At 35.7% G+C, this 26,879-nt stretch overlaps 3 protein-coding genes across 6 annotated transcripts; 1 reads left to right on the forward strand and 2 right to left on the reverse strand.

Annotated features, from left to right (window-relative positions):
- Nucleotides 1-435: 435 nt before the first annotated feature.
- On the reverse strand, nucleotides 436-19,710 carry LOC105692311. 3 transcript variants are annotated; one of them, XM_012411424.3, is made up of 9 exons: nucleotides 18,104-19,710; nucleotides 13,023-13,136; nucleotides 11,587-11,949; nucleotides 10,969-11,250; nucleotides 10,451-10,850; nucleotides 9,609-10,061; nucleotides 9,155-9,533; nucleotides 7,315-9,032; nucleotides 436-7,072 (listed from the first exon to the last, which is right to left on the reverse strand). In XM_012411424.3, exons 1-9 carry the CDS (start codon nucleotides 18,347-18,349, stop codon nucleotides 6,999-7,001), a joined length of 4,029 nt encoding a protein of 1,342 aa, XP_012266847.2. In that variant the 5' UTR covers nucleotides 18,350-19,710; the 3' UTR covers nucleotides 436-6,998. The 3 variants fall into 3 exon arrangements, with proteins under 3 accessions (XP_012266847.2, XP_012266846.2, XP_012266849.2); XM_012411423.3 differs by having other exon boundaries at nucleotides 9,609-10,067; XM_012411426.3 differs by lacking the exon at nucleotides 11,587-11,949 and having other exon boundaries at nucleotides 9,609-10,067.
- Nucleotides 19,711-19,745: 35 nt separating this feature from the next.
- On the forward strand, nucleotides 19,746-21,921 carry LOC105692312 (CDP-diacylglycerol--inositol 3-phosphatidyltransferase). Of its 2 annotated transcripts, none has more exons than XM_012411427.3 (5): nucleotides 19,746-19,906; nucleotides 19,983-20,105; nucleotides 20,657-20,945; nucleotides 21,046-21,209; nucleotides 21,316-21,921. In XM_012411427.3, the coding sequence occupies exons 2-5, from the start codon at nucleotides 20,060-20,062 to the stop codon at nucleotides 21,468-21,470; spliced, it is 654 nt and encodes a 217-aa protein (XP_012266850.1). In that variant the 5' UTR covers nucleotides 19,746-19,906; nucleotides 19,983-20,059; the 3' UTR covers nucleotides 21,471-21,921. The 2 variants fall into 2 exon arrangements, with proteins under 2 accessions (XP_012266850.1, XP_020711710.1); XM_020856051.3 differs by having other exon boundaries at nucleotides 19,760-19,910.
- A 1,612-nt stretch (nucleotides 21,922-23,533) lies between these two features.
- LOC105692262 (leucine-rich repeat-containing protein 47-like) lies at nucleotides 23,534-26,267 on the reverse strand. The gene is made up of 3 exons (XM_012411335.3): nucleotides 24,972-26,267; nucleotides 24,462-24,789; nucleotides 23,534-24,382 (listed from the first exon to the last, which is right to left on the reverse strand). Exons 1-3 carry the CDS (start codon nucleotides 26,038-26,040, stop codon nucleotides 24,181-24,183), a joined length of 1,599 nt encoding a protein of 532 aa, XP_012266758.2. The 5' UTR covers nucleotides 26,041-26,267; the 3' UTR covers nucleotides 23,534-24,180.
- Nucleotides 26,268-26,879: the final 612 nt, after the last annotated feature.

The following is a 26,879-nucleotide window of genomic DNA, read 5'->3' on the forward strand; positions in this document are numbered from 1 at the left end:
CCACACAATGATATCGATCGCAAATAGTATATCTTAACGAAAATAAGAGAATTCATTTTAGAATCATTATTATTATTAATATTATTATTTTTTTCACTCAATATTTAGTTGAAGAAATAAAATTAATTCATACAGAAAGGAAGGAGGAATGTAAATTATTTCCAAACATCTTTGTGAATTACGTAAACGATGTTAAAGAATTCGAGTATATCAGCGTAACCAATATAAGTGTTCGTTCATTACGAACGAGCTTATATGCAGTCATTGAAATTATAGGAAATAGAAACGTGTTCTAGCGCATGTACCATTATTGCCAGATGGAAGTATATCTCTTTTTGTTTTCACTTTTCAATTTTACATTGATAATGATTATCCAATTATTAAACCAAATATATATTCACCCTAGTTTATCGTTATGACATCATCAACATAGCATAAGGTGTGAAAAGACTTTATTTGAACACATACAAAAAAATGAATAACAACATATCACAGTATCCCATATTACCTTACACAAAACCTGTATGACGGATGCGATAGAACAGCATAAAGGTAAAATGGCGACTTATCATTATTTAGTTTTTTTTTCGTTTTCTTTTTTTTATACATACAGGAGGACATGTGTTCTTGCAGTATTACATTTTTTATAACTTCTTGGTAATGATTTTTTTTTCTTTTTCTTGTTTTTTGTATTCATAAGCTTACTTTGAATCTGAGGTTTAGATATATTAGTAACAAAGTAGTGACGGTCAGGGCATCATATATTCTGTATGCATATTAGTCATTTGTTCGTCAATTTCATTTATTGATCAAGCGGCACGAGAGGGAAAAATAAATCACTGCACATTCTGATCGGTAGATCACATAAACTTCCCTGCAAAACTGACTTATGTCTTACTTGAGGAAATGGATGAAATCATTTTTCAATAATGAACTAGAAACTCATATTTTGGCATTACAAATGTTAACATAAATTGAATTTCACAGCTCAGAACTAGAACTTGCTGAATCGGTTTTGTATGAACAAAGGGCTGGACGAATGGCTATTAAAATTACTACTTGAATAGCATGGAGCCTGCTCTTGTGCTAAACAAATTATTTATTTGTTCTAAAGAAAATTTGATATACACCGGCTAAGAAATACTCTGCTCGGTAAAATAGATAGGATATCCGTTTGTAAACCATGTGACCCTTCGTAACAACTGTATTTGTTTGTAGAATAAACACCTACCGATATTTTGCTGTTGACCATTAAAAACTGACTCGAAATGACCGTTACCCATACCAATAATATTTTATTGATTATAAATATCAGAAAAAGTAATACGTAACAGTTCTGTATATCCCTGTGCCAAATGCGGAGTAGAATAGATAAAGCAATACTCTTGCTTATTTATATTAAAAGCAATCTGCAGTTAATGAAACTACATCTTCTGGAGCATGTTAATTTTTCAAACAAGCTTAAAGATGATCTATCATCCAAGATCAGATATGTCACGTATTACTCTTTACCATATATACATATGATACCCGTAGAGGGACTTTGGCAACAAAATCGTTTTGTTTGTATTTTATTATTTTTGTATTTTTTACTTTTTTGTAACTTTTTTTTCCGTTTTTTTATTTTTATTTTTTTTGTTTTTTGTTTTAATTTTTTTTTGCTTTTTCTTTTTAGCTAGGCGGCGCAGCCTCCTGTCACGCATTTTTACACACTCACACTCACAATTCGTAGTTGTTATTTTTAATGTTTTTTTTACTTTTTCTTTTTTGTTTGTTTTTGTTTTAATAATAAAATTATAATTAAATAGATTGACATATTGCTGACACATGACAATTCCATTAATAATAATTGTAGTAATAGCTATTTATATACAGTACAGAAATCTTGTATACTCAATAACAAATTGTACAGTAATACAAGGCTACACTGAGATCATCAGACCGTATTAACACAACCGATGCTGGCATTTTTGGCGTATACAGAATGTTTGATTCATCTTCAAATATGTTCCCAGGAAGATAGATTGCTCTAAAAAATCAATAGTTCTTGTTAATATAGAACCATTTCTATACAGCTGTACGAAGAGCCTGATAAACCTTGAAATTTAATGCTGTCGTGTGAGTATTGTGAAACTAAAATCAGATACAATTTAGAATTATAACGTAAAACCTGAGATACGAATTTACAGGTCCGATCACTCGTATATTTGGGATATTCCTGTGCAAGTTACATCCAGACATGTTGGGGGTGATTGGATGGATATTATTTACATTATTTGTACATTAAATGAAAAACATATTTGTACGAATAACAAATTGGTGTAAGCTTTGACTCGAAAATTTAGAAAAATAAAAAAGAAAAAGAAAAATATAAAAAAGTCTACTACAAAATTCATAATCGGATATTTCTAGTTGAGATTACTTCAACTGTAACTCTCGTTATACGTGCAATGAATTTTTCCGTAACATAAATGACGAACGAAAAGAAAATTTAGATTAATTTACATCGTGGAAATGAAAATTTTACGCGACTTGTGTGAAAATCTAAAACTATTTGTATGTGAGTGCTTCAGGTTACATTCTGGATGCGATGTATCAAAGTATTACCAAGTTCTATCCTGATGGTGCCAGCCACATTTTACAAAATACACGGTCCAAGTTATTTTCAAGTATTTATGCGCTACTCCTTGCAATCCTATATATTTATATAATATATTTTTTCCGACTTACGGCACCGGGCCGAGACTGAGTCTAGCATTTTGAGGTGACAAAGCATATATCTATTTTGTACAGTTGACACATATCAGATTATAAGAACACCAGAAGTAATATCAAATTCTAATCAAAATTTTTATTGTATAATGGATGTTACACCTGAAATAAACAGTATAAAAAAATCGGAGATGAAATAAGAAATGAACAGGGATATCCAAATTGACTTAGTAAAAGAGCTCAGGTTGTGCCTCTTATTATCCGTCACTAGCACATTGATATTTGCAAAGACAAACGTTCGCCAGATAAATTATGGCTGAAATAAATGAATGTGTTCAATGAAAGTTAAGCAAGAATAAATCTTGGACATCTCACAGCTGATAGTCTGATACGTGACAACTTTGAAATATTAACTCAATTAAATAATTTGTTTCCCTTTACTTTTTTCCTCTGAACTAAGGCTACACCGCCAGCTTTGTACCACTCTTGTGCCGTCGGAAAAGCCAAGAACAAAAACAACAACAAGGAATTTCTTTTCTCATATACAGTTTTTTGAGATTTTGAGAAAAAATGAACAACAAAACATTATCGATTTTAATTAATTAATAATGATTAATTATTATTAATACTAGACGAACAATACATCATCATGCGTCCAGGCGAACCCATCTAAAGTAGTGTATATTTCATTTAACTTCATTTTTAGGGAAACATTTTCAGAGTGACGCTATGCAAAATTTGTTTTTTGTTTCTCTTCATTCCAACAGGTTGCTGATTGAATAAATTATACAAACCACTTTGCAACGTAATAACTCATCAAAATTATACTCCTGAATTCTGAGGCGCAAACGATGACTAAACTTTAATTCTTAGTTTTAGTTGCGTTGTGAGCAGGTGCTGTAAAATTGCTACCAGAGATGCGATGCACTCCACGGACAAAATTCTGATATCAAAAATGAAACTAACTAATCTGTGTACAAAGCACGAAGATTACAGACAGTAAAAAAATGACGGGCTGGTATTCATTTGGACAGTTGAATCCGAAAAGTTTCATGTTGAGTGAAATTTTCACTCAATTCAAATAATTGAAGATAGTCTGATTGTTGAGTTAGTTCATTTTCATCAGTCTAACTCATGAATAAATTTATTTTTTATTCATTCACAAGAGTTTAAATTTAAAAAAAGAGCAAGTAAAAGGTGTAAAGTTGAGCGTTTCATATTTCTGATCCTGATCTTGCAAGAAATTTATTGACGCAAGACTCTTGATATGGCACTTTAGATCATCTTTTCTTTGCAATGTTATTACTTTTCAGAACAAGTCAGTTGTAATCAATTGGCAATGAAACAAGATGTGGCATGCATTATTACGCTTTGAATATTGCTGAAACATTCTGAAATAAAAGTAAGGAGAGTGAGCTGTAACGATGACCAGAGCAACGATAACTAATACATACTCATGATGAACTGAAGCACTATCAATTGCGTGTTTTTTTTCTTCTTTGTTTCAAGGTATAATAAATTTGATGGTGAAGCATTGTTCGACAGAATTATTCATCTGATTTTTCGAAAACAATAAATATTTTTGGGGTCTTTGTTCCAAATTGGCATATTTTTAGCAGCTACTGAATTTGTAGTCAGAGTTCTTAATTAAAATCACAGATATAAAATTATAATTATTTACATTTTTACATTTAATGCTATACACTGTTACGGCTCTAAGCATTCGACACATTAATTTTAATTAAAATAGTCACATAAATGAAAATTTTTAATTTTAATATTATTAATTGACCGGCACATTACCCCAAAACAATTCTCTTTTATGAATAGTTGCAAAAGTGGTTCTAGACGAAGTTAAAGGGATCAAATCAAAACTGCAATATCAAATAAATAAGCATTTGTCGGCTCTCCTCGAAATCATGTCAATGTCAACAAAAATGGAGACAAAAAATCTCATTATTTAAATTGTTCACCCAGCACAGGATAGAATTAGGTATTTTTTTGTTGTCGAAATTTCCTTCAGCAATTATCGTACATGTATCTATATCTGAAACTAAGATATAGGTATATACGTGCAATGACAAGTACATATAAAATAGATTAATGCCATGGAATTGTATTTCTATACATCCATTCAAGAGTTCCTTAAAAGAAATTTCTCCCATACAAAGAAAATAACAATGAGGAACTAAAAGTTAGCGCTGAATGAACTATAAATACTGTACAAGATTTTATACCATATATAAATATATCACTGATCGGAAAATTGGCACTAAAAGTTTTATAAGTTGATTTTTGTAAAATTCACAATAATGTTCAAAATAGAATCATTGAATTTATTATTAAAACACAACAATCAAGCTGTAGATTAAAAAAAGGCACGAGATGATGTCGTAAAACCGGAATATGCCATCATAATTTTGGACACCATTACTACGCCATGAAGAGTATGGGGGCCGACAAAAGGTATCGACAGAAAATTATACTAGGGGTTCACTGTCTTGTATATTTTTTGCTATAACAAATTTATTTAGAGAATTAAATTAATTGACTACTTTTTCTATATGATTCTTTTTTCAGTTGGTGAATTTCGTGCCGTTCGGTAAGTGAACATGATGTTAATCTTTGAGGTCGTATATCGGACTACATATTGATCTATTGTAAAATAAATTTATTTCTCTCATATCAACTCGATCATTAAAGTTCTGTGTGCATTATATTCAAACAGCAACCTGTCTACACTATCGTGACATTCTTACATGGGCTACCAGACATCCAATCTTTCATACATCACAAGCAAATATTTCTTTCTTTTTTTAATCAATTACGTTTTACCAATAATCAATAATTAGTTATTTAATATTTAGTAAATAAGCGGGTCTGTGTAAAAATTTAGCGCTCTTTAACACTCGGTTCAACATTTTCCCATCTAACTTCGATTCATTGTCCAAAAACAACTTTTCTTCTTCTTCTTATTAATATTATTATCATTATCATCATTATTATTATGTATTCATGTTTTCGCCGCTGGAAGAAACTGTTGACAGCATCCTTTCTCACTTCGCAAACTCTAACAGTTTGTTAGTCCCAACTTTCAACGCACTAATTATTATTTTATACAAATTCTGCCTGGCACGCGATTTTTCGTTTCTGTTTTTCGAGAACCAGTGAATATATGGCTGTGTCTTCCTTCACACTGTGTAGTATGTATTGTATTTTCAGTTCTGACTATTCCAGGATAGAAAGTCTTGTATGTATTAGGACCACTTCGTGTTCGTACGAGGTGACCAAGTTCCACTACCGTTGTGACAAATATTTTTCGTTCACCGCATCATTACTTAAACGCCTATTAGTCATCAAAGAAATGATTGGGGTGTTATTCACGTTTTTTAGTCCCACGATATTGAAGTGTCATGATATTTTACGTGTCACATTTTGCACTTTTTTCGAAGCTTACTTTTCGGAGAGTTTTTTCTCTTTTATAAGTAATCATCGAAGTCGAACGTTACTCATCATAATATTATTGAGAGCAATATTTTCGGTCAACAAATTACGAGGTTTTGAATACCATATTATTGCAATACCAAAGTTTTATGTGGTTGCTGTAATCACTTCAGTGTTCAGTTCCAAGCACATAGAGTAGATATTATTTAAATATCACTTTTTTTTTTAGTTTTTTTTTTTTTTTGTTTATTTCTTTTAATTTAAAAAAATTAAAATAACTCTTAAACTATATACAAGCCAGTCTAAATTCACAAAGTACGATTACTTTTCTTTCGTGATTTTCATTGTTTCTTATCTATGTGACAGCGGGTTCAGCGATACCAATTTGTTTTTCAATAACTCTTAATATATTGCTGCTGCTGCTCTATTCTGGTTATGATACTAATACATAGTCTATAGGCAGTAACGCGATAGATATTTGAAGTCTGATGTCATTCCTTCGGTTTTTTGTTTTATTATTATTTTCTTTTTCTTTTAAATTGTAAACGACTATATACACTTTTGACTATCTCCTTAGGCACGATTTGCGCCTCCCGGCTTCACTGATTCATTGTCAAAATCAGTATTTAATTGTTACCACTTTTGCGCCAAAGCATTTTAGTTTTTTCGTAACGGTTAGCTGTACAAGTACAATGTTTATGTTTAATAATTTATGTATGGGAAGTTAGACTTGCATTGGCAATGGGCAGTGTCACCATATCTTCTTATACAGCTTCTCATACGACCGTTGATGATCTTCAAATAAATTTGATCATTTAAGTTCTTTATATTTTTCACTTAATTCACTGCCCACTGTAGTACTGTACTCGACCACTTGATGCAGTAACAGGCATTTCCCGCATAACGTCTTCCCATGCTGTGGGAAAAGCGAAAATATGAACGCTGAATGCAATATAATCCTTACAGTTAAACTGGATAACAAATTTTCCACATAAATATTTCAACAGTCAACTACTGAACTTTTATGCCCAATGACGGTTTTCAATCAATAATACAAGTACGAGAAACTGCCTTGAAGGACTTTAGGTGTTGCTGTTGAAAACAAGTTGATTTGTTACACCTGTATTATAAATAAGAAAAAAAGGTAACGTGACTCACCTAATCCTACGAATGTAACGATTTTGTCATGATTGTAGTTCTGTACGTTCATATACTCCTCCGGCGCCACGTATCGCGCTGAAAAATCTTCCTTTGGCTGATGATGATATTTATCCATTATTCCTGGTGGTGGCGGTGGTGGCAGATAGGTAGGAGGAGATATGAACCTTGGCGGTGGACCGTAGCTCAAATATGGCAGTGGTGGAACCATAACATGATGCATAGGGTGATGATGGAGAGGAGGGTGCGTGGTATGAACGTGAAAGTTTGGTGGAGGTTTGTCGTATCTCAAATGTTTGTCAAACATCGGTGGTGGTCTGTCAAAGTTTGGCGGAGGTTTGTCAAAGAGTGGAGGAGTCGTCGGTGAGAATACTGAACCCGCGGCTTGCGTCTCTTCAGAATCATCGGAAAGTAAAAGTTGTTCATTTATTTCGAATCCAAAGGTCAATTCACTGGGAGATTCACTGTTTCCAGAAACGTCGGACGAAGTTTCGTCCAACAGAATCACAGCTGGTCTTGACGAGTTTTTCTTGTTCGATGTCGGGTTTTCTGCAGATTTTTGAGTTTGATCTTTACTACATTTTGTTGCGTTTTGTTTGGACTTCCTTACTACATTATCTTCGTGAGTCTCTGATTTCGAACTTTGCGTGCTTCCCACTTTCGTCAAATCTTGTTTCGGATTGGAGTGCTGTTCTTTCGTTGACTTCAAGTGTTTATCTGACTTGACGCTACTCTTTACAGTGTCCGGATCGGGCGTACTCTGTATCGATATTTTTTGATTGTTCGGAGCCTTTGGTTTTGGGTTTTCCGGCTCCTCTGGCTGACCAGCAGACATAATAGGAGGGTTACTTTGACGCTTCAAGTCCTTCTCTTCGTGGTGCGTGGGGTTTTGGCTATTTCCTGATTTCCGATTAGAATCCTCTTGTTGATTAACAGCAGATTTCTTAGGCTCTATTGAATCTTCCGACTGCGGCTGGGACTGAGTATATGGAGCGCTTTGGAAATATGCTCTTCTTGGTCTTGGGATATTGATTCTCGTATTGAAATTCGAATCTTTCGGACTAGCGGTTTCTTGAAAAGCGAAATTATCTGTTTCCGGAGAGCAATAATTACCGATGGAGTTGCTTGATTTTGGCGGAATTTGATTACCCTGTGCTGTCTCAGTAGGATTAGGATTTGAATTGTTCAAATTCATGATTTTAGTCTCTTGAGCTAGCTGATGCATTTTCTCAATATCTCGAACATACTTAATCACTTGAATCTTTTTATTAATTGCTTCTTCGTGGGCCTCGGCTTTTTTGTTGTCTGGCAAAGGCCTTATTTTGGATAACGTCGGTGATGGTGGTTTTTCGAAACTTGAACTGAGACTATTCAAATGATTTGAGTGCGCAAATGTATGCTGCCTTGTTTTTCTCTCCGAGTGTTGTAGTTCGTCCAGACTTGGATAATAGTCTTGAGGTATCTTATCCGATTCGGACGGCGTCTTGGAAGGGACGCTCGGCCAACATGCAGCATTCAACATCATTGGTACAATTTCTGTTATCTTCAGAACAGAGTTGGCAGAAATATTTATTGTAGCAGTACGTGCAATGTCTGCATAGCTGGCCTGCGGGGTACCACTTGACGAGGCAGGATTTTTGGTGAGATTATGCTTGGTTGTGTTCGAAGTAATAGGAAGAGAATGAACCGAGTCCAGGTCACTGCTATCTGATTTGTCGCTGAAACGAAAAATGAAAATCATGAATACGATGACATTTCTACGATTCATTGGTAGGTATTTATATATACATGTATATCGGTATTGATAAATTGATCTTGCAATAATATATTGGTAAAGTACCTCGGCGGCATACTGCTGGCAGATTTCCTCCTAAGTTCTGGCGAGAGGGGTGTCCTGTAATCGTTGGTGAATCCTCTTGATCTTTGTAGGTATGAACCGGAAGTCGTTAAATTTTGTGCTCTTCCGCCACTAGAACTTCTCCTTCGTTGTTTCTTGCTTTTCTTTTTTTTAGTTACCACGAAAAAATCTGGCTCAGGTTCGGGTTCCAGATTTATTTTTTTGGTAGAATTTCGGCGAGTCGTATAATCATCGCCGGTATCATTGCAATATATCGACTGCCCTTCTTCTGTACCCCAAGAGCGCCGATCACCGCGACAATCGACCGTTGTATCCCCAGTGCTGCGCTGTTTAGCTCGGCGTAAGGCTATGCTGGTAGTACCTGTTGATATTTATGCAAATAATTAGGGTATGAAAACCAGCAAACGTGATGATTTTTTGAAGAAAACTAGCTCACCATGTTGACTCGAGATGCTGCTAGCTCCACTAGAATTCATACTCTTTTCTGCAGTAAGATCTTCCAGTTTAGTCTTAGAGATTTCCTCCAGAGAGTTTGATTTGTGCAGTTTGGTTGGTAGCTGTTCTCTTTTAGTATCTTTTTCCCTGGCTCGTGGTTTTACTGCTGAGCTAGTTTTTACTCTGACTGTATTACCGGTCTTCCCTTTCTTGCCTTTAGATTCCTTGCTTTCGATGAAGTTAATCAGGATTTCGATGTCTTTTTCGTTGCGGTGGCCCTTTACATTTTCAGCATTATATACAATGACGTTTGGTTCCTGTGCGTGCTTCCTGCGTAACTTTTTTCGCTCGTTACCATATCCTTGTACAGCATTTCCATTCTCATCTAAAGACTTCTTCTCCCCAGAGCTGGATGATTCCTTAACTGGAATGTGATGAGTCGCAAGCCTGGACACTGTTTCTGTGCATACAGCACGCAATGTTCATTCAGAGCAACTAATAGTTTTCTACTGACTTTTTCAACGTGAATATAAGCATTATTTTTTTTGTCAATATTATTATCTATAGCAAAGGACCAATCAATTGTACTTTAATGGTAACAATATAAATGTATCACGAAAGGGTATGGATTGTAAAGGGCATGCAAGATTAGGAAGGTTTTTTCCATGATACATAAAACAGCTAATGATTTACCTACTTTTATGCCAAGGTATCGAGGGATCTTCAATTTCAGAATTCAGTTATCGCTTATATTCTACGCTATTTACCATTCAGAGTATTTTGCTATTGTAGGGAAATAATATACAAAAAATGCTTGAATATATTTGATGGAAAATTACTCACCCATTGCAAGATTTGGACTTGTTGATGACCAATTCATCATAGAGTAAACATTTGGTACTGGTACTTTACCCTGTTGAGAATTAGCGCCAACCGAAGGACCACCGACAATGCATTTCATGGTATTAAATGGGGGAAATTGTCGGGCATTTGTTGCTTCGGTGCCATTGACTGATACTTTAGACTTGTCTTGTTTTCCGTTATGTTCGCGTATGGGAAACTCGATACTGGAATCGACCGGAGTCTGGGCAATATCAAGCGTGGCATGAGTTCTGAATTGTACTGGTAGACGAGGTTCAATAACTTTCATTTCTGTCCCCTCGTCATCTTCTGTGTCAATCGCATGAGGACGTTGCGCACCACCTCCTGCACCTGCCACATTGTGTTCCCCCAGTCCCCCTCCCTATATGATAAAACAAGTAAGCGTCCAAATGATAACAGAGTGAATAAATTGCAGTTAACTATTTTTCTTTTCATCGGCAGATTATCCAGCCGATGATGCTGTCTGGTTCAACACTAACCTCGACGTCACTAAGATCGATCACCATATAGTCTGGTTTGGGTTCTGGAGGAGGAGGATCCGATTCGACCATCTCATTTGTGAGTTGCTTTCCTCTGCCCCCTTTTTTATCCTTACTTTCTCTATCGCCCTCGGTTTGTACTCGGTCTTCAGTTTCTCTTTTATTTTCTTTCTTTTCTTTGTCCTTTTCTTCTCGTTTTGAACCACTGTACGAAGGTTTGTCCAGCGATTTTGACTTTTCTTTGTTTGCCCAGTCGTAAGCAGCTCTTTCTTCAGAAAAACCCTTTTTAACAAACAGAAAATAAGTTTTCATGACCATACCAAAGCTAGCATTTCAGCAAATTATAATATCGAAGCAAACTCATAAAATAATAACACCATTGCCTAATAGCAGAACCAACATTTTGCTAAAGATTTTTCAAGACTGCTCGAGTCCCATCATCTACCTCTTCATATACCGAGGTGAAATATGAAAAACTGTAGATGAATATGATGTTATGGCGAATAATGAGAATACTAGAAGATGTGAATCTATTTCATAACATGCGGCATGAAAATTTAACTAAAAAGTATATCAACACAATGTAAGAGATGTCTGATAAGGGCAAACTTCAGCTACCTTTTTGTCAAACAGTAGGTCCAAATTAGCTAGCGAAGCTAAACTATGGGATGCATTGACATTCGACGGTAGGGATCCGCCTTCTCTTTGTCTTGCAGAAACGCTTGGACCTGTATGCTTTTTACCCTTCCTTCTACCCCCACCGTATATGTGGCTGCAGCCAGAAGTTAAATACGTGAAACTACTGTCAAATTCAGAGCTGATTGGCTGGGCCAAATTTTGCAATGACCCTCCGTGCGTAAGACGCTCTGACACCGAATCTCGCTTATGTCTTCGACGGTTAGAGCCAGGGAGACAGCGGGAATTGGCTACCGCTCGACGGCCTTCTTCTGTTTCATCGGCTTCTGCCTCTTGAAGAAGTTCCTAATAATAAAGGACAAAAAGTTTACCAGGCTGCGTTTGCTTTTAACAAATTATAAGATTATGTAAAGAATTGAGACGATCAGCTTTCGAGATTACATCAGAAACAATTAATTGTTTTGATAAAGTTAGACAAATCATTTTACTTCGTTGGCCACTTTTGCCTAAGCATCAATTCAGGACTACTTGAAAAAATTACTTTTAATTATCATGTACAAATCGTTTTGCCCTAAGCTATAAACTTTGATTTTAAATTAAGTCTGGAATAAGTTTTTCATTCAAAAACTAACTTGAGCCAAAATAATATCCAGAAGGTGCCCTAGATTTGAGTGACATGGTAGATGCAGGCTAATAAAATGTTTCGCCTCAACGGTGGGGGTAGTTTGATGTTGGTCCAGAATTAAAATGATGATTATTAAAGAACGTGGTTGTATGGATTTCAACAAATGTAGTCCAAAATTGATGAGTAGCATATTAGAATTTGATGGGACATTAAAATAATAAGTAATGAAAAAGAATTCGATGGAGGACATACTACTCAATGAAATTGAAGGGAAATTCAAGATCTCCAATTTTATCGAATAGTATATATACCTGGTACTTGTTGAAATTTCTATTTTTCAATGGTAAAATTATTTTTAACATTATGAATGTCGTGATGAACATGATTTTTGTATACATATGAAACAATTCAACACAGGTTCACATATGCCTTTCATATCAAGGAATTGTGTGTTTGCCGAGGTTGAAGAACATGTAGGTAATTAAGCTGACAAATCTTACATTTATGGGAGGACAGAGGTATTTTCATGTCTACTATATTATTTGTAGAACATGAAATAATGACCGTACACTTTATTGCTATCTGGCAAGGCACTTTAATTCACACGACTATGAACTATACTTTATGATCCAGAAATCATTTATTATTACTGCTAAAAAAATAAATATGATGTTCTAATAATAGAAGTCAGATCTATAATCACACATGGAAGTTCTATATTATTTCTCAACAAATGCTTGGCAAACAATACTGGTAAAAATTATAAATGTAAAATATATCGTGTTGAAGATACCTTGAAAAGGTTGGATTTCCCTTCACGATCTTTAGGGCACTTGTAGGTTATAGCTTCATCCAATAAAGCACGTAGCTCTCCTTCATTCAGGGTGGACAAAGTTGCAGGTTCCTCCTAAAAGTATATGAATAAAACCAATCGTATCATCAAATATTCACATACTTTGGACTGGTCATTTTTTTCAAGTTGTCGATAATATTGAAAGGTCAGAGTGAATTTTATCTGCATTGCATCACAAATACAAAAAATGAATAATGTTGTCTCCGGTAACTAAAAAATTTAATCAGTCAAGACCCCAACTAATATATAAGCGTACGAATAGATGCGTGCGATTCCACAGATCACAAGTACAACATGAGTCAACAAATTTATGATACGTATACAGTCTACAGAATGTGTCTTTTTGGTGACAAAACGTTGCCTGGATCAACAATGATCTATTTTATCCAATTTTGACCTAAAATTGAGTATGGAATATAATGACCAATATTACATCCATATTATATTCAAATTTATTACGCTTTGCATAAAAGATATGACGGAATAATGCGATGGAACAATGATATAATTATAATCAACTCGATAAATCACTGTATGATGTAATTCATGACTTGAAATCCAAAGGCTAGAAAGTATGACAAAAGTCTTTATGTATCCGTCTAACATTGGAAAATATTTATAGATAATTTTAATAGATTTCTGATGACCAATTCATAAAATGCATTGTGGAAGTTGCTGCGTAACAAAAAAATGTGATTATATCTATGTCGCAGGTATAGTAACATAAATTGCTATGGATGAGGCAAGTCTCAAGGTTGCATGCATCACTGCTCTGAATATCTATTTCTACCTTCTTGCTGGTGTTTACAGTCTTTAAAAAGGAGTTTCAAGAAAATTTCGCCACTGGATTTTAAAAATTCACCACCCAGTTATGAAAAGAAATAATTATCAATCGTGCCTGTGGTTTGTGAAGACAGATTTGTAGGTAACTGAAACTAATTCTACTGTTTGAAGGCAAGAGAACGAGTACGACAATTTAATATAATTTTTTCAACATTCCTGATTACCCATGACAAGAGTCCTGTGGTATTTGGTATTGAAAGAAACTCTAAAAATTTCAGTGAGAACGCATTCGTCGATAGCAAACAAGAATATTTTGAAAGATTGGAATGCAAAGAGTTCTGGTGGAATGGATAAACATTTTTTTCGTTCAATTGCCACCAATGAAAAATTTCTTTGCAAAGTATTTCATATCGCGCAGTAATGTTTTGGCATAGGTCCAAAACGATAAGATACAATCATTCGTCCCACAGTTTTCACCTGGGTTCATGCATCGAGTTACCCCATGACTTTTGTTAATAAGGTTTAGGGTATGAATATTCGTTGGTACGATTTCCGTATATGGTCCTAAAAACACGTTCTGGTAAAGAACAACGAATAAGGAAAGTATGTCAGTTGAATATTGCTCAGTTTAGGTCCTCTGTTGGAGTGAGACCATAGAGAAATTACATTTTCTGAACAGCCTTGAGGTAAACAGAGAGCACACTAAGTATATGAACTACCTAATTACCAACCCATATAATTATGATACCAAAAATCACGTAAAAAAATATTTAGAATATTAAAACAAAAACATTAACAAAATTACTTCTACCTTATAATCTAATTGTATTTATGACTGATGGAAAAGTAGTTCATGAGTAGATAAGTAAGGATATATGCAGATTTGTAGAGTAAATTTAAGGTTTCACTTATTGGATTCTGCTTTGCTGATATATTGAACTGTCTGGTCTACCACGCACCGTACAGTATAACAGGTGTTCGTCATATCACCTGAATCAACTAATTGTTAATGGTTGTGCGTAATGAAATGGCAACTAAATTAATATTTGCATAACCCTTTAGGCCGGCAAAACAATGGCTAGGATAAAAATTTCTCATTTTTATGACCGAAACTTCACATCGGTAATATCATGAAAAAATTAACCAAAAGTTATTGACCAACCTTCAAAATGTGGAATTCGGTTGGAATATGTATTAGGTTTATAAATAAAAAAAAAATAAATAAATAAATTAAAAAAAAAAACAATCTTATCTACTAGTGCTCATGATAAAAACTGTTCATGGCATCTGTGTTTCTTGGAAATTCATAAAGAGAAGATTACCAACAGTGTTGATTACATACAGCTGACTATGACATCAGATTTTGAATAGATTGTATCGCCAGGATAAAGGTGGACAAATTAATAGGTACAAAGTTAATGTGACCATTATTAAGGGGTCTCCCGAACCTCTAATTTGCTTATTGTTAGATTGAAGATAACCCATGTTGCAATAATGCTACTTAATCAGTGAATTCCTCATCATACAAACACAATGTTCAACAGTTTTGCGATCAACTTAAAACGAACTGCACAGTACTAGGTTCTAAGCTAGCTTTTGTCGTTATAAAGAGATGATTTATTAACACAAGGATGGTTTTGTACTCTTGTTTGAAGGATTGTTGAATCATGTTAGCTCAATTAACAATAGTTCAATATATCAAATGGAATGATAGTGAGTATTTAAATGAAGCAAAAAGAACAAGAGAAAAATAAAACAAAATCTCAAATCATTTGAAGTACAGCTGCAATGAAAGCCAATGGATTAAGCTTTGCTGGTAGTTCTACTTTGAACCCTAACTTGACTGATTCAGCATTATTGTATTCTGTTTAGGAATTAGACAGGGTGCTTTATTTCATTTCTCTTGAAACCATTATTATCCGTGATATAATTACATAAGCACTCAATCAGAGAATTGTGGTATTGGGATAAAACATGGTTACATACCGAGGATTGTAAGCACTTAGCATATACTGGCGATTGTCTATACTCAGCTGACACATTATTTATCTATAATGATAGTGATATGAGTTTTTGCAATGGGTTGACTAGAAGGCCTCTGTTGGATAATACCTGAATCCACCTCATGGATGGTTGTATATTATATTGCATTACTTAATCTTGATTCTCAAGCCATTTCAGTTTGGTTATAAAAATTGTACAGTGACGCATACCGATAGCAAGCACAGATATATCTCCCTTAGGGAATATAATACTACCAGTTAACGGAGAGTTGGTCCAGTTCAAAATTCCACCGATATTTCTGTGGGAGAGGCATGTGTGATATAATTTAAAAAAATAATTATTGTGGAAAGTTGATGAAATGCGTTAAATTTTTATTCTCGTCTCAGTGGACTGTCGCCGAACAAACCCTTATCAGAGCTAAGAAAAAAATCCTAAAAACCCAAAACTGTAAGAAGATTAGAATCCGAATTTTTGCAATTTATGTTTCAAGTTTTACCACGCCAATGATAAAAGAAATCCACTATTCACCTGTTTTGGAATATCCTTTGAAATATATACACTGTTGGCACAGAGATGATAAGAATACCATATAATTAAGTGACAGATAAACGGAAAATTTGTAGTGTGGATAAATGCTTGATTATCGAATAATTAACGGTCGAAAATTTACTTACAAAGTTGAAACCGAAGTGATATGTGCTGGACAGTACCGGCGAAGGAATTTATATTTTTAGAGGGCACCTGGGTCGGTGTACAGCAGAATGTTGATTCGTTAGCAAACGATTTTAAGCGCGTTACACCTCATTTATTCACAACAAAATCACAAAATTGAATAACTAAGGCAACAAGTAATATGCGAGCTAAATATTTAAGTAGATGATAAATCCGCGAATGATTTATTAGCAATTTCAACGAGCGGGCGCGGCGCGCTGTTAACTCTGGCCGCCGCCATTACACCCGGAGCGCGACCAGATCAGGGCCGTCTCAAAACATGGCCCTGCACGGCCGTATACGACGTTATTCGCGTTACTTAACAGTTTCAAACACGCGCGGATGCCTATCCGCGAATCTAGTCTATCGTCTCTCTCAACTGTTAGTGCTTCCGTTATTTAGAAACACAATTCATTTCTATAGCAGTAAAGAAAATGCTATGAAAACTGCGAGGGCAAAGCAATTTCGCGTGATGCAATTTTTTTCCGTCAGTTGATCATTCTTTATGAGAAGGGGTAACGTGTTTTTCCGACCGGGATAAATAGAGGCGTATATTCGGAATACGGTTCTGGCAAGAATCGATGCTGGAGTATATTCTTTGCATTAGAGAACATCGTAGAAGGCCGGCCCTGAATTTGCACACAACAAGGCAACTTGCCAAGAAACTATTCGCAAGTCGCATTGCTCCCTATGCTACTTATGTCTGCGCCAGTAGCGCCATATAATAATCCTCAAAATTCAATTCCACCACCGGACAAAGGATTTTCAAAATCTCACAGTCAGTGATTTTGCATTGTCATCTTGTTTCACAATACCGATCCGAAATTAACTTTGTATCCGATTAACGGAAGGAATTATCCGATTCTTTCACAATTTGTGAACCATTACAATGCATTTTTCGCATTGCAAACACTTCTTTTAAACAATGCCAGAATGGAAATATACAAAACATCTGCGGGTTTGATCCCAACAGTCACTGCGGAAATTTGCGAACATTCTTTCACGTTTTATCCAGCCGATTTGTTCCGACTTTGAATTGATTTTTTTTCCTCTCTGATTCGATAAGTTTAATTCGTAGGGTTTTCAAGTTTGAAACTTGATAGCGGTTTCAAATTTCAAACGCGTTACCGCCTTCGGGATGACCACCCAGCGCACGGACATGTACTCGCATAGATGGAGCGTATTACGCAGATTGACGAAGTTACGCTACGGAAAATAATAGTAGCGAATAGATAGTTGCAGAATAAATAGTTTGTTTTTAATTCCAGGTTATCCGCCCGAATACCGCAAGTTACACAACATAAGCTGTCCGTTTGATGAGAGGTAAGAAAACTACGACGAGTAACGAGGAATCAAATAGCGGCTCGACGTTGGGTCAAGTTGAAGGAAAATCGTTAAAGGCAAAGCTGTCGTACGTCATTACGTCGATAAGTGTCCTTAAATAATAATCGTAACTGTGTAAGGTTAGAATTGATGAACAGGTGAAACTATAAGCGAACGGAGCAAACGCAGCTGAGGCTTACCTGCTTGTTTTCGGTTCCTGAATTACTAGGCGCAATTTGACCAGTCAAATTAGAATTATTTTCACTAGTATCGGTGTCCACAGCCACGACGAGACTGGCTTCATTTATCGTGGCAGCCTCTGTACTCGTGTCGCTTGTCCCTACACGGTTTTCATCGGTTTTATCAGGGGCTACAGGTTCTTGATGATGCTCCGGCCATGGGGCCATCTTGCTGGAGCTTGACAGAGATATATCTTCTGTGTTCATTGCCTCATATTCCTTACGTTTTTAGGGCCGTATGGCCGTAAATTTACGATATACTGTCACCATTTATATCCGTTAAAACGTCCAGCGCACGATAACGGAGCCACAACACTAATTTTATTTACAAATCAAGGATTTTCTATAGAAATACGGCATTATTTGGAGGCTGTGGGGATCTCTCGCCCGACATGCTGGACGTTGTGGGAGCTAGTTTAATCGTTCAGGGTCGAGGGATGAGCATCGATTAATCGAAAATAAACTTTTGCACGATTTCAGTACGCCAATATTATCGCAGCTGTACGGTTATGGCAGGTGGAGATTTCTAAGATGTTAACACCGTAGAACAGAGGTGAATTATACCGTTCTGCTTTCCCGCATGAAATCAAGCGACAGAGAATCGGATACGAAAATTATATTGTTGACTCGGGAGTCGAAACGTCGTAGATAACGTCGATTTATCGAACAATCCCGTGTTGACGGTATAAACTGCTACAATTTTCGATCACTAAACACCAAACCACTTTGTATCAAATGTCTAATTAACCTTGAAACAGTTTGCAGAAACATGATACACTCGTATAATTGTCCATAAGCGATTCTAACCAGTCACTGAATCCTCACTGAGTTATCGATCGCTCGAAAAATTACATAGGTAGCCTTCTACGCGTTCCTAACCACAAAAACATTACTTATCAGTTTATACTTCACAAGCCAGATATCTTGGCAAATTTATAAACATGCAACCTTAGCGATGGAGTAATAAGATGGATCGACGTAGCCTACTTTAAAACATCCGCTCACACCATGGGATCGATTCTAAACCGAGCATCAGCTACAAGGACAATGAAATTCGCATGAGATAATGAGAAGTTTGAAATTTACATTCAAATGTTCCATATCTCACATTGTTCCCTGACATGACTGAAACTCGGTAGTTGAATTCGAACTATTATTTTTTCATTATCAACGGTTCGACAGTTTATTTACACGCACGGAAAACGTCACGCACGAAATTTTTCACTTTTACGATTTTCGCAGCACAATAAAAGACTGCTGCCTTTGCGCATAAGGAGTAAGGGACAGCTTGCAATGGCTTCGTAACGTCGTCTGGTGTCAGCGGTGAGGTTAGGTTTTCGGAGCCATGGTATAAAATTTAGAAAAAAAAATCACCGCTCGTTATACCCTCGGACGATAAGTATCAAATTTATTCCTTATCCAGGATCAATGAGCCATTCAAAATAATTGATAGTGCTCTAAGAGTACTAGTTATTTATGGAAGTGTTTACATATCGGCAATAAAATAGCCCCTTGACTCCTTGAGTTCATACGTCACTGTTTACTGCGTGCGTCATTGTGATCGATACAACGAGACATCGAAAGCCGGTTCGAGGATGTTAGACTCGAATTTAGTTGCTTTCGACTTTCTCCGATTCATTGACGTATCACGGGTGTCAGGATTCAGGCAGATTCAGGGTCCAGGCTCTAGGTAGTCACAGAAGACGGAATATCGTCTGTGACGGGTGGAGGCTGGTCGCGGTGTTGTTTTTAAAACGATAAAAAGTCAGTGAGTTGTGATATAAGGTTAAAGTTTATATCGCGTAAAATAGTCAATGATCCGTCAATTGTTTTTTTCCAGAACGCACTTCTTACTCGGATTATAAGCAAAAAAGGAGATAAACAATAAACGCGAAGCATCAACAACCACTGTAGAAAATGACGGAAACAGAGAATATCTTCCTGTTTGTGCCAAACATTATTGGTAAATGAATGAATCCACCTATCTGGTTGTTCACCTTATAGTTTAGCTGTAATCATTCTTCGCGATGTGGTTCATTTGCTAAGCATTATTAATACAGGTTAAATATACGTCCCATTAATTAGATGTTATCTTAGTTATCTGATGGCGCGATCATTGTCGTAAATATTAAAAAAAATTTCATTGAATTCCAAGGGCTTTACGCTGCCTTTTACATTTTTGTGAAAAATTCACAACGTTCCGATTTTTCTTTTTTTGGAAGAGCTCAAGTACTTATAAATCGTAATCCCTGAAGCATTGGCATTAGGGGACTTAGTATCACGTCCGCATTTTATAGGTTTCATTTATTGATTGGAATTGGAAGGCATCCTACCATATAACTTCCTTATAACGCATCACAAGTAAATGAAAGCAGTGATTTTCAAACCTGACATTTATGACTGAATTCTGGTCAGAAAAGAGATTGAAAATTATTATACCCAACTTCGACAAAGATATTAAAACTCTAATGAATATTCCAACTACTATGTAATTGTATTTCATTTTGTCAACAGGTTATGGAAGAATAGTCTTAGCTCTTATATCGTTCTACTTTATGCCAACCCACTATGTAATTTCATCATGGTGCTACATAATCAGCGGACTATTAGATGCAGTGGATGGTCATGCGGCCAGATATTTCAATCAGAGCACAAGATTTGGCGGAATGCTTGACCAATTGACCGATCGTGTGGGCACTATGTGCCTTTGCGTAACTCTGAGCCAATTTTATCCTACATACATGTTCTGGTTCCAATTAAGTATGGCCATTGATATAGCCTGCCACTGGATCTACTTGCACACGTAATGGAAATAATTCTTTAATCTTTTTTCAAAAAACTTTAATCATACAAAATCAAGCTGTCATTAAAGTTTTGATGCGAGTTTCAATGTGATATTTCAGAACACTTTTACAAGGAAAGACGAGCCACAAATTCATTGACATGTCCGAGAACCCAATCATGCGACTATATTATACAAATCGTCAAGTTTTGTTTGTTATGTGCGCTGGAAATGAAGCATTTTACGCCGCTCTGTACCTTCTACACTTTACCGAAGGACCCATATGTAAGTGCATGACATTTTTCCAGAAACTTTGGCAATTGCTATATCTTCACTTCAATTTTATCCACTTTTTTCAAAGTTTTCAAGAAATATGTTTTACATGTTGCAGTGGCTGGTATAAGCTTATTCAGAGTGGTTCTCTACTTATCAGCTCCAATCGCAATCGTGAAATCTTTGATCTCTCTTCTGCATGGGTATGTGGCATGCATTAATCTGAGCATCATCGATGTTAAGGAGCGTGAGGCACAACGTAAAGTGCGTTAATCGTTAAGTTTATCCCTACCCTGATACTAGTCAGCCAAGAAATCTAGCTTCAATGAACTGTCTTAGAACTTTTGAATAAAACAAAAGAAGAACAAAGATATTACTATTCAGTTCATTGTGTTCCAAATTAACAGTACCGGTGTGATAATAACACGTGGCTATTTATGTTAGCTTAGTACCAATTCAAAAGAAATAGGATTCATTTCTTGATAACCATAGGCTGCAAGTATTGATGAGGTCAAACATTCATGGAATATTCAAGCTTGCAGCATTGCGTTTAAACTCTTGAATTTTTCGCCTGTCTGAACGTAAATATGTGTATTGGTGGACTAAACCATAACTCGTTATGTTTACAATTTAGATAAATGTTACTGTAAGTACTAAATCAGTTTTCATGTATCGTTTTTATGCATGTTTATTTACAAATTAATATCAAGTTTTTAAATACTGATTGAATGCGCTTCCTTATTCACCTCTCTTTAACCTCAAGTATGAATATTATTGGCAACATGCATGATCGAAGTCATATGTATGGTTTTTGACATAAGTGAATAACTACCGTTTTTGTTCCATAGCATTGAGATATGATATATGCTCCAAATTATTTATGCATTTATTGCCATTTATCCATTTATTTTCAAGCCTCTTGAAAAATATCAATAGAAAAACGAGTCAAGGTATGAGTACGCAGTGATGATCAGACAGATTTCTTTGGCTAACTAAGGATTGAATTTTCTATTAAATATTTCCATGAGCTTCTTAGTTTGGTGGCTGATCACCCTGTTCAATTTCAGGCCAAAATGACCAAAAGTAGAACAGAGGTTCTTCATTACATGGATCGTAATATAAAATTTTCGAAGATCATGCCAAGTGCGTTTTAGTTAATGAATTGTCGCATGCCACTATTATGCCATGTAATAAGAGATCTATGAGAAATGTATGTCTATTTTCAAATATACTGACAAACTATTTTTTCACCAAGCGAGAGACTAATGACGAGATTACTACAAGATAGTGATATTTTGTTTTGCTGTGTCCAAGAGTCAAATCAATAGAATATCTGTTAATAAATAAGAGGGAAAAGTCTCTGCTGGTCAATAACTATATTACAATCTGACAATGATAGTGAAAGAACACTAAAGCTTGGAAACAAAGCAGACAGTGTCACACATTGTAAGTACTAGCAAATTGAATGTTACTTCTTCAAACGATTATGGTATTAAAACATGATATCCAAATCGTTCTTCTGGCAGTACCTCTATCATAAAAGCATAATGTGGAAGTGTTTTTCTTCGTATGCACTTTCATACGAATATAAAAACACGTCGATCGAATCAGACAGCAGAATTTCATGTGTCTAGTCTTTAGCTTATTCTCGAATTCTCAAGGCTACGTACACAAGATTGATACAAAATTGGGGCTCACTGAAAAGTTATAAAAACAGGATGAACACGTTTTCTTCAAACAGTATAATACTGAATAATGGAACTATTTGGTAAACGTTGTAACGATGTTAATTCTGTCTATGAACGTGAAACAAGACGTTCTAATCTTGGTAGTTTGTAGAAAAATACAATCTACGAATGAAAATCAGTGTTGAAGCTAACCTTAAAATGTTCCCCTTGATTCTCCCGTCACGACGAGTCACGTTTGGGCGCCATGTTACGACTTCAAACATTCGCACGTTCTTTTCATGAATTCACGAAACTGTCCATGAACTTTGCTTGAGACGACTGCAAAATCAACGTTAAATGAGAATTGAAACTCACGTACAGCCGACCACTTGTTAGGAACTTTCGACACCTTAATACTAAATAAAAATATTTGGCCAGATGCATAAAATCGGAAGTGAGGAAACGATAGAAAAAGAACAAAAACAAAAGTTGGGTTTCGAACAAGAGCGACTAGCGCCAAACGCCGATCGTTGACCACACGCCGAACGCCGATAATTTATTTGCGATTCAAAATGGTGGCGGGACAGTGAAATTTAATTCATTGATTAAGATTGGATTACTAAATTTTTAAATTAGTGAATATTGTGGAAGTATGAATAAGTCGTTCCATTTTTTTCGAGTTGTCGATTTATTTACTTCGTGAGAAAAAGATATAATGGTGTAGTATAAATTCATGGCATTGGGAAACTGAAATAAATATTTAAATTATATCAATTATACAATGTATATCAAAGACATGACTGTGACTTCGAGTACGTACGAATACCCAAAAATCAAAGTTAATATTCTACATGTTTACATTTAGAAAAGTTATTTTAATAAAAAAATATATTAGTGATTCAAAAGACGGTTTGTCGCGTTTATCTTGTAAGCTATGATACACGGTCGTTTCGCAGCGTTTATCCGATTTTTTTATTTTTGTTGTTTCGAATACATGAGAACGTAATAATTTTAGATTATGTTCTTGCAATGAAAAAAATCAACTATTGTTCCAAAAAAAAGATGCGAATTAAATGCTGGATAGAAGACGAATTCAGATGGGACAAAGTACATTTAGAACAATCTAAATTTTCATTTTCAGTAGATAATTGTTTACGATTCAAGACACGATAACAAAAGGCTTCAGCGTAAGCAAAGTATGCTCTTCCTAGAGCACAGTCTTTAGTCACATCATTCATCAATCTGATTTTTCATCTATGCTCATTATTCTAGACTTACACCATCTTGTTGTTCATTGGAGCTAATCAGGTAGGTATTCATTCACGCACGATGGTCACATTATTATCGTCATAGATTAAATCAGACCTCGAAGGATATACTACTTTCATATTTCCTTCTAAATCGACCACTTTGATTTGTTCGACTAACAGATTATGATAATTTTCACTTTTCTCAGTTTCTGCAGAGCAGCCCAGTCCCAGCATCACCAGTTCGCTCAAGAATTGGTCGGCAACTTTGCTGTTATTCGGTCACAATGAATTTTAGTACTTCATGCATTTCAAAATTACATCATAAGAGAATATAAATGTCATTTTACCTGCAAACCTTCTGAGAAGTTGCGCTAGTGACCTCGACAAACATATTTTTGGTATTAGCAGACATTTTGGTAATATCGCTGTTCGTTATTGGTGGAAATGAAATAACTTGGTTTGCACTGTCCAAGAGGCAAGGATAGAGTGATTTCCCTTCAAGAAGATAAAGATATCTGTGAATACCGGAGTAGACATTACGCTTCTTTTCCCTACGTAAATTATCAGCCTCCGTTTGTAAATGTTGAAACAAAGCAGCACCAGTATATAATTTGTGTCGCATCAATGGCTTTATCTCAATCTCTTTTGGAGGCTTTGCTGTATAAGTAAGATTGCCTATAAAACAGAAGAGTCGGCTTTGAGAGTAGTCTTAGGAATATTGAAGCAAACAAAAATATGAATATTACAAAATCACAAAACATTGGGATTCCAGTCATTGAATCATTGATATTGATACTTATGATTGGAAAACATTGAATATGTTAGAAAATCCTTCCAGAAGTGGAAGCCTTTTTTACCAGGAGTAATCAAGTCCAAATCATGAGTTGCTATCGTAGCAGCATTCCTTTTTTCACAAATGCCTTCATGGAGTTTAGTTTGCAATTGAATAAATTTTCTGAAACTTTCCTCAGTGAAACTCAAATTTCTCACTATGCAAGCAACAATATGTGGTCTTACAGATTTCACATGTTCCGTTATTTGAATTACAGGTGTTTCTTCCATTACTTTAAGGACTCGTAACTTGTGAGTTAATTGCTCCATTGAATTGACATTGCCATCATTAGTTTCAGAAGACTTTTGCCCTTTCTTTCCCTTTTTTGATTTTCCACCACCTCCAGAATTCTCTCCAGACTTTGGACAGTGTTGTCTCACATAGTCCAAGACCTGCTTGGTTCTACATTGGTCAACAAGTTTCCACAGCCGTTTATCCGACAATGGATTCCCTTTCAAGTTTAACTCCTTCAACTTATTGCAGTCTGACAGCTCATTGGGTACCGCCGTAATTGAATTATCCGAAATATCCAAGAGCTTCAGGGATGGCAGTACATTGATATTTGGAGGGATTTCTTTTATTTTGTTGTTATTTAATCTTAATTCAGCAAGGTGAACCAACTCAGCGTAGCATACGTCAGGAAAAATGTCAAACTGATTATTGGATAAATCCAAGATGCACAGTTTCAGGTTTGAGGCCTGAGAAGGTAATACCTGTAGGACATTAGACCTCAGATTGATAGTCATTATTTGTGTCAAATTTCCAAGATTTTCAGGAACATGTTCGAGGCTGTTACTGGACACATCGAGTACTTTCAACTTCGATAATTTCCCAATAGCAGGAGGAAGTTTGGTGATTTTATTGGAATGTAAAACAAGGTTTGTCAAATTTTCTAATTTTCCAATTTCATCAGGAATCTCTTCAAGAACTGTCTCATTTATATTCAAATAATTCAACCCTTGTAAGTTAAATATGTTTTTGTCGAGGCCCGACTCTTCGAGTCGTCGTGATACCGCAGCACCGGCTAGCACCAATTCGTGCCTGTTTTCTCTCCGTACTTGGTCCACCTCGGGCCAAGATCCAGCCGATGACATCGTCGAATAGCCTCTCAACTCCTACGTGTACAAATGTATCTCTACCCAACCTGATGCAATCTCATGCAATGCTGCAGCAGAACTGATCGGTGTGGCAACTGTCACTTTGCAAATTGTAGGTTACGTACTGCAATTGAAAACTGGATGAAATTAGATTCTCGATCTTCACGCGGGGTGCTCCGTACCCCGTCTACACGCTGTATTCAAGTGGGGATGTGAAAACTCCCCACGCAAGCAGATGATCTATCTAGCTATCTATCTATTATCTATCGACTATCGAGAGCGAAGATTCGATAGTCGATAGATAATCATTATCGATTGGTTGAAAATCGAAAATCGATAGGCATTCAAAATTTCAGACGCTGCCCTCCTTATCTATCAGACGTTTAATTTTTGAATCATATAATGAGCTTCAAAAAATATATTTAGCGCCAAAAAAGTCGACATTATGTACAAATTTTTATAACTTGATCGAAGAATCAGTATTGGTGTAAGACGCGCATATTTCAATTCAAATTGTATTTCCATTCCTCCGCTGAATATAGTTTCGATTTTATTTTCGACGCGCGTCGTGTTGGAAAACTTAGTTTTTCACACACTAGATAACGAATACGATCTAAAACGTGACAACATGACTTATCATCCGGTGCACGACGTTTGAATAATTTTTAAATTTAAAAAACTAGATTAGCGAGCATTCGCATGGTAGTAAACTAAAGCGTATACTAGACGCTAATTCATTCCTAGAACAGTTAATTACAGCATCAAGTGGATTATAGATTTAGTAACCGGTTCTGCGATAGTCGTTCTATGATAGCTGGTTTCCTTTGAACATGAAC

Source organism: Athalia rosae, chromosome 2, assembly GCF_917208135.1.
Source record: "Athalia rosae chromosome 2, iyAthRosa1.1, whole genome shotgun sequence".
Taxonomy (NCBI): domain Eukaryota; kingdom Metazoa; phylum Arthropoda; class Insecta; order Hymenoptera; family Athaliidae; genus Athalia; species Athalia rosae.